This window comes from Vicia villosa, unplaced genomic scaffold (assembly GCF_029867415.1).
Source record: "Vicia villosa cultivar HV-30 ecotype Madison, WI unplaced genomic scaffold, Vvil1.0 ctg.000858F_1_1, whole genome shotgun sequence".
Lineage (NCBI taxonomy): Eukaryota > Viridiplantae > Streptophyta > Magnoliopsida > Fabales > Fabaceae > Vicia > Vicia villosa.
The window spans coordinates 344175-352957 of NW_026705387.1; the positions used below are offsets into that span (position 1 = coordinate 344175).

Consider the following 8783-nt stretch of genomic DNA (forward strand, 5'->3'; position numbering starts at 1 on the left):
GATGATGTGGTTGAATTCAAGTTGGGGAAAAATGATTGTGCACTTATGGTTGTTGCTATGAGGTTGAAAAGAAAAGAAAAAAAATGTGAAAAGAAAAGAAAAGAAAAAGAAAGAAAAAAATGAAAAAGTTTTGAAAAACAAAAAGAAAAGAGAAGCTAATAATTGTGCTAATAAGTATTGTGATTGGTTTGAGAAACTTGTGGTTAAGGAAGAAGTTTAATCGAGATTTTGTTACTTAGGACTTTGGTGGATTGATCACTCCCTTAGGTTTAGGCAAGTTTTTGTTTCGATTAGCCTTAGGACATATCCCTTGTTTGTTAACCAAGCCACATTACATCCTTGAAAAGTCCTTGTGATTCTTGCTTTTATATCTTCAATGTGATTTTTGGATTAATGCATAATTTAATCTTTTGTTTGCAAGATTGTTGGATGAGTGTTAAAAGTCCTTCACCTTTGTGTGTTCTTCATCCATTGATGAATTTTTGCTAGGTGTGATTCATGATGTGAGCATGTATTGTGTTAGAATGTTTTGTATGCTTTTTGTGCTTAGGATTCGTTTCGTTTACATGTTGTCGTTGTAGGATAGTGGTAAGTATTTACTTTGTTTATACGTTTTTGTGTTGAACCATACATTTGTTTTTGGTTTTTCTAAACTTGTTGATTCACAATTCTTTGGTTTATTATTTTCAATTCTTTGATTTATTTAACATTGTTTTAGGACAAACAAAGTTTCAAGTTGGGGAGAGTTTGATAAGTGCCAAAATGTACTTATTTTTTGTATGTAAATAGTGGCACTTATCGATACTTTTGTTAATACCATTTGAATAATTCCCCGTTTTGTGTATAAATATGTACACTTTGTGAATAATTGTATTTTTCATATACTTTTATACCATTTGATAGTTTTTCCTTTGTTTTTATAGGTATTCATGCTTATTGGAGCCTTGAGGAATAAAGTGTCAAAGGCACGGCTTCGATTTCGCAGTTTTGGTGCAAGCCCGCTTAGCCACCATCAAGCGGACTTCCAAAGAATCAAAATAAGGATGATCAAAATCATAAATTTGGTCTCCATTCATTCATTATTATATAGAGCATTGAATAAGCTTTCCAACGCTTCGAACCGGGCGCAATTCGGAGTTACGGTTCTCGAGTTATGGCAAAAACAAAATCTGATTTTTAGCAGACTCCGCTAAGCGGACCTGCGAATTTTCAGACTTGTTAAAAAGGGGAAAAATCACATTTTTAGGTTATGGGTTGGGTATTTTTGAGTCCCAACACCATCAACTTCATTCTTAGATCAAAATTAGCTTAGAAAACAACTTCGGAGGTTGCATAAGGATGATCGGGGGTGGATTGAGCGTCGAACGGAGCTGACAAACCGGGAGATCTTCGGTTCATTTCTCTTCTTCTTTGTGTATTTCTCTTTGGTTGGGTTTGTTTGTATATCTACTTGAATCTTATGTATACTTACCGATTATAATGTTATATTTAACTTGCTTTACGAATCTGTGTTGATGTTATCCTGGATTTTTGCTCTATGCTGGGGATTTGGGGTGCTTTTGAGATAAACTTCTTGAATCCTTATCTAGGATGATTATCTGTTAGTTTCTGAACTCTAGAGATAGATTTAGAGCTAGCATTCACTGTGGGTATCTGTACTTAATGCTTTCGTGTTTGAGCGGCGCGCGAGAGATCGCCGACACGAGAATACAGATGTTCTCGTGACTTCGCGTTAGAGATAACCTTAGTTGTGAGATGATCTCGTTTGTGCTCCAGAGATGGACGCTTATGTGAGAGATACGTGATGACATATATGAGTATTGTAGGTTGAATATAACGGGTTGGTAAGTGTATGTTTGTGAATAGTGAATATATTTACATTTCTGATAAGTTATTTCTCTTCTAAGAATGTGTCTATTTTTTCTTGTCTATATCTTTTTATCTTTTGTTTATTCAATCCAAAGTTCGAAACCGTAAAATCTGTTGAATGGCATCTCTCCATCTCTGAGAACGATAATTCCTGGATCAATATTTTCAAATCTTTTTCGTTGCTTGCCCTATACTGCATTCAACAAGGAGGGGTGAATAGATCTCTCAGAGTTTTTCGGAATTATTTCAACTTTAAGCGAAAGCGTTTCGGGATCGACTTGCATTTATTCCGGACCGCTATTGAAAGGTTGTATATGTGATAAAACAACAAAACAATTGGGATTAACAATGAAAGGGTATGTTATTGAATCAATTCGTTGCTCCAATGAAAAACGATTAATTTCTAATTTGATAAACTTTGTTTGCAATCCTTTGATAATGGATGAAGCAAAATCATAGACACTTGGTGATAATATCCAAATTGATTGTGATTCAATATGTGGTGAATTGTGATGTTTACTAAAGTTCTTAATGCACAATTTTAACACTTGAATCGTTGATCAATTTGCAATTATAACCAAATACGAACAAAACGTAAATGAAAAGATAAAAGAGATAACAACACGATATTTGTTTAGGCAGTTCGTCGATCGTCCTCGCTACGACTACATCTGCCCCCAATTCCAAACGGGAATTGGGATGTCTTTCATTATTATTGAAAACAGTTTATACAAAGAAGATAACAAAGCGATAAACGATAAACCAATTATGTTGATCCTTTGAATCTTCTTCCCCCTTAATCTTGAGCCATATCAAGGTCTTCCAAGAGCCTCACTTTGATCCCTTTTCTGCAGTGTCTTGAATTGCTTGAACCCTTGTTCTTCAATCTTCACACTCAGCTGGATCCTTGATGAAACCTCTTGATTAAAACCCCCAAAATTCACCAATCTTGGAGGACAAAACCTGCAGATTTTATTCACCAAAAACCCCACAAATCTTCACCCACTAGGAATCTTCAATTCCGTTCCATGGACGTTATCGATCTTGATCGCAAACCCTCAACGCAAAAATGATTGTGTGTAGTTGTGTTGGAGTTGAGAAGAAGATCGAAGATGAGAAGCCTTTGTGTCTCTTTCAGTTGTTGGTGTTCATTTGCAATAAGTGACATAAAAGAATATATAAAGGAGCAGGCTCTGTGTATCAGGAAAACACACAAAATTTTGACAAGTTTTGAGCAGATAGGTCGACCTACTTTTTTGGTTGGGTCGACCTAACAGAGGTAGATTTGGCCAAGTTGTAATTGCTTCCAGTTGAGTTGACCTGTTGGTAGCTTAGGTCGACCTAAAATCAATTAAATTGCATTCTTGAGACTTTTCTTCAGTTTAGGTCGACCTAGGATAGAGGATGAGTCGACCTAACAGAGACATGTTGTTTTTGCTTCACTTTGAGTCGACATGTTGAAGCTCTGGGTCGACCTAACAGAAGTATGCAATTTTTGCTTCAGTTTGGGTCGACCTGATTGTGAACTAGGTCGACCTGACAGATGCAAAGATGGTCAAAACTTCATTTTCTTTGAGTCATTCACTTGTGCTCTTGTATTTGGTTGCTTGTGATGTTTGCCATGAATCAAAAACTCATTTGTGAGTGTATGCTTGATCTTACAATGCGGTGGTTGGATCAATGAACCAGTAACCCAGTTACACTCTACCGATTGGATGACCACTATTGTTTTCAAAATATTGTTTCTTTGAGAGAAAATTATGTCATTCCTTGCCCTCCAAATGGTATAGATAGTTTCAGCAATAACAATTTTCAAAATTTGTTTTCTCCAACCTTTCCTCTGCGCTTCATATGTCAGCAAAAATTTATCTTCTTTCTACTTTTTGGAAATTCTATTATATCCAAGTCGGCACATAATGTCTCTTCCAACCACTCTTATAATATGACACTCAAAAAATATATGATTCATTCTCTCTTGCTCATGGCAGAAGCTACATCTTCTATTTGTATTCACTATAAGCAATCCTATCTTTTGAGGGAGGCTGGTCCATTAAAGCCATCAAAAACACAAAAGCAACTTGAGGTCTAGGCATCTAGCTTAATTACATAAGAAGATCTTCTTCCAATTCACGTGTTGCTTAACTTCAAAGTCTAATCAAAGTCTAATTAATGTATAGATTGAAATTTAATTTTCACTCTTTCAGCATAATGATCAAACTCTTATCAAAATATTTGTATTAATTCATTAAAAAATTAGAGATTAACACCTATAATCATAATTAGTGTTTTAAAAATCAAACCGAACTGGTTGGATGGATCCGTCAAATTGATAATCGGAAAGGTCATCACTCTGATCTGATTGTTGAACTGAATATACTATTAAACCGTGAGAATCAGACAAAATTGGTCAAAACTGGTAAAAATCGATGAACCGGCAGTTTTTTAAACGAGCAATTCAAATGCATACTTTCTTTCTGGAAAAAGAGACGTTGTTTTCATAATTTTTTTTTAAAAAGTTAAAACTAAAATATAATTATACTTTATTCCAAATTTATTTGGAACAATCTTTCCATGTTTGTAATTAAATCTAGTTCAAAATTTTTTAAATTTGTATTTTGTATTATGTTGTTGTAAGTGATGATTATATTTAGATATTAAATTTAAAAAATGAACATGTGAAATTATTATGATATTTTAAATTTTTAAAATTTTGTTGGTTCCGTGATATTTTAAGAGACCAAGTCATCGGTTCGATCAATTTAATAAATATATAGTTTTCTCATTGACACCGAATTATTCAACAGAGTTATCGATCTAATCGGTTTAGCCATGTGTTTCGACCAATGAATCAGTAACTCAATCACCTTCCCGATTTTTGGTGACCAGTCAGATTTTTAAAACTTTGTTTCTATGAGAGCAAACTATGTCATTCCTTTCCCTCCAAATGGTCTAGATAGTTTCAACAATAGCAATTTTAAAAATTTGTCTTCTCCAACCTTTCCTCTGTGCTTAATATGTCAGCCGAAATTTATCTTCTTTCCACTTTGTGGAAATTTTTTCTATTATATCCAAGTCGATACATAAAGTCTCTTCAAATCAGCTTTATAGTATGACACTCAAAGTACGTATGATCCATTGTCTCTTGCTCATGGCACAAACTACATCTTCCATCAGTATTCACTATAAATTTTGCAATCCTATCTTTTGAGGGAGGTTGGTCCATTAAAGCCATCCAAAGCACAAAAACAGCTCGAGATCCAGGCATTTAGCATAATTACTGAAGAAGATCTTCTTCCAATTCATTTGTTGCTTAACTTCAAAGTCTAATGAAACTCTAATTACTGAGTAGATGGAAATGTAATTTTCACCATTATAGCATAACCATCAAACTCTATTCAAATTATTTGTATAAACTCATTCAAAAAATAGAGATTAACAACTATAATCATAATTAGTGTTTTAAAAATCGCATCGAACAGGTCGATTGGATCAGTCAAACCGAGAATGGAAAGGGTCATCGATATGATCTGATTGTTGAAGAGAATATATTACTAAATTGGTGAGAATTTGACAAAATCAATCAAAACTGGTAAAAACCGATGAACCCGCGGTTCAAATGCATACTTTTTTTCTTTAAAAAAATGATGTTTTGATTTTTTATTTTAAATGTTAAAACAAAAATATAATTAAATTTTATTTCAAATTTATGTAAAACAATTTTTCCTTATTTGCAATTGGATCTCATTCAAAATTTATTTAAATTTGTAATTTTTATTATTTTATTGTGAATGATGATTATATTTAGATTTTAAATTTAAAATAAACATGTGAAATTATTATGATATTTTAAAATTTTAAAATTTTGTTGGTGTCATGATATTTTTTAGAGACCGAATCATCTGGTTTGATTGATTTAATAAATAAGTAATTTTCTCATAGAGACCGGTTTATTAAATAGAGTTATCGATCTAATCGATTTAACCATGCGGCTCAACCAGTGACCCGATAGTTCGACTAATAAATCAATAACTCAATCACCTCAGTAACTTGATGATGAGTCCAATATAATCTTTAGTTTAAAGAATTATTTTAGAAACAAATCTATAAATAAGACATTTGATTGAACGAACAATCAACTATTAATCTCTAACAAATCAATTAAATATATTTAAGAATCACATCCTTAAAAAGTGCATATATTTTTTGAAAGGTGCTAAGCTTACACAAAAATGTAACACCTATATATATATATACACCATATCAAATACACATGGCCCAAACAATTGTTTGTGTCACCAAAAATAAAAAATAAAAATTAATATTTTAGAAAAACAACCGTATTATACGTTGTAGATGTTGTATTAAAAAGTAATGTTATGTTTACACTATAAACCTACACCGTATAAATATACTGTTTTGTTTTTTTATCATGTTTAATAATTATTTTTTCTTTTTTCTTATGCAAACAATCACTCATGTATGATGTATTTTCAATGGTGTAAGTTACGGAGTTGCTTTTAAGTGTCAAAATAGCAAATCTTTTTTTAAAATATTTTTAAGATTAATTAGCTTTAGTGCTGCGAGATATAAAAAATTATTTAATACTTTATCTATTAGATATACGTATAATTATACCAGAAAAACAAAATAATCGTGGATATAATCAAATATTTTTAACTTAATAATCTTAAATTTAAATCACATGAAATTTGATTTGATCATAATTAAAATTTTAAATCAAACTTAAATTAGTTTCAATAAAAATTTGAATTAAAAATCAATCAAACCAAAATTATCTTAACAAATTATATTTTGATTTGTTACAATAAAAAATCAAATTTTCAAACCTAATTGATTTCTATATAAATTCATGACCCCATTATTTCTTTAACTCACTCTTACTTATTTTTCTCTCTCAACATTCTCACTCGCCTTATCTTTGAAAACCATGGCAGAACAAAAATCACAAGAAACACATTCAATCACATTAAAAACATGTGATGATGTTCTCTTCGAAGTCGAAACTAACGTCGCAAAAGAGATGAAAACTATACAATCATTCATGGAAGAATCCCAAGACATTGCAACAATTCCTCTAGCCAATGTAATGAGTCAACATCTAGCTATGATCATTGAGTACTGCAAGAAACACGTCTCACAAGAAGAGACAGAAGATGCAAAGGAAAAGTTTGACGATGAATTCGCAAAAGAATTGAGCGGCGAAGACATGAAAGATCTCTTTCTTGCTGCAAATTATCTGAACATAAAAAGCCTTATTGATTTGTTAGCTAGAAGCCTTGCGGATTATATTAAGAACAAGAGTGTGGAATTTGTGCGTGAGTTTTTCAATGTTGAAAATGATTATGAGCCTGAGGAAGAAGCTAGAATCCGCGAGGAGAATGCATGGGCTTTTGAAAATATTGATGAAAATTAAGTTGTTGAGATGTTTCTGAATTTTATATTTTGTTTAGGATATAAGAAATTTAGTATTTCATCTGATTTAATTTAGTAGTATAGGAATATTAGTAGTTTGTTTTTGCTTTGTTGATTTGAATTATTTCTTGTTTTGCGGAGGATCAAACTGTGATCCTCCCTTCTAAATTTAGCGTCAATGTACACCAAACTAACTAACGATTGGTATTATCTTCATTCTTTTATATAAGAGACAATTCATTTTTTAGATTCATTAAATAATCAATGTATTGGTATTTATATTGACTAGATTCATTAGTTATTTAATGAATATAGAAAAGTTTAAATTATTATAAATCAAATGTGTTTGATTAACATATTATATTATATAAGATAGTCCCTTGTAAATTTAAGCATGATTGAAAATAGTGATAAGATTTTGAGTAAGTCCGAAGAGATGAAATAGAGAATTTGACGTGCTAAGTTTTTGTTTGGCAAGACATAATTTTGAGCTTATATTTATAAGTTCATATGATAATTTATATTTGTTTGATTCAATGATAAATAATGTGAAGAGTTTTAGCATCTCTTTAGCAAGATATTTTTTGAACTTATAGCTTATAAGTTCATATGACAATAAAAGATTTGTTTGTTAATAATTTTTTCATCATAAGTTTATTGCTTATTTTTTAAATGCTATTTCAAATAGCGTTTTATCTTATAATTTATCATATTTTCTTTCACTTTTACCCTTATTATTTTAACTAAAATCCACTACTATCTTTTACAATTTATTTTAATTTAAAATAAAACAATTATATATTAAATGTCTTTTATACAATTTTAAGTTATCAATTAATTGAAGTGTTAATTTTATCAAACACTTCAATTAGCTTATCAGCTATAAATCATCAGCCATCAATTATAAGTTATCAGTCATCAACTATCAGTCATAAGCTATATTCTATCAGTTATCATATCATTCAACCGCTATTTTTACCAAACAAAACCTTAAAAATATATGTTATCATAATATTGAATATTATTAAATACATTTAAATATTTTTTTAAACCATTTAAATTGAAATAATTTTTAAAAACCAAATTAAACTACTTATATATTTTTATTTTATCATTAGGACATATTATATTTTTTATTTAACTTTTTTTATATTATCTATTACTTTTATTTAATCTATTCTTTTATTTGTTTCAAACATAATCAATAATTTTTATTATATAATACTCTCTCCGTCCTAAAATATAAGAGAAAGAACAAAAACACACTTATTAAGAAAAAGTAAAAACACAATAATTTGGATGATGATTTTTTTTTAGTTTTCTTGTAATAATTGTCTTAGGAAGATGTAAAAAAAATGGGGACAATTTTTTTATCCATCACAAAAAGTTGGGTTGTGTACATCCAACCAATCACAAGATCCCATTTAATTTTAACATATTTAATTAATTTTAAAATAGTACAATTATTTGTTGTTTCAAAG

The 8783-nt window shown here is 30.3% G+C and overlaps 1 protein-coding gene across 1 annotated transcript; it reads left to right on the plus strand.

Annotated features, from left to right (window-relative positions):
- Positions 1-6817: 6817 nt before the first annotated feature.
- Positions 6818-7303, plus strand: LOC131631738 (SKP1-like protein 14). The gene has a single exon (XM_058902503.1). It carries the CDS (start codon positions 6818-6820, stop codon positions 7301-7303), a length of 486 nt encoding a protein of 161 aa, XP_058758486.1.
- The last annotated feature ends 1480 nt before the right edge of the window (positions 7304-8783 follow it).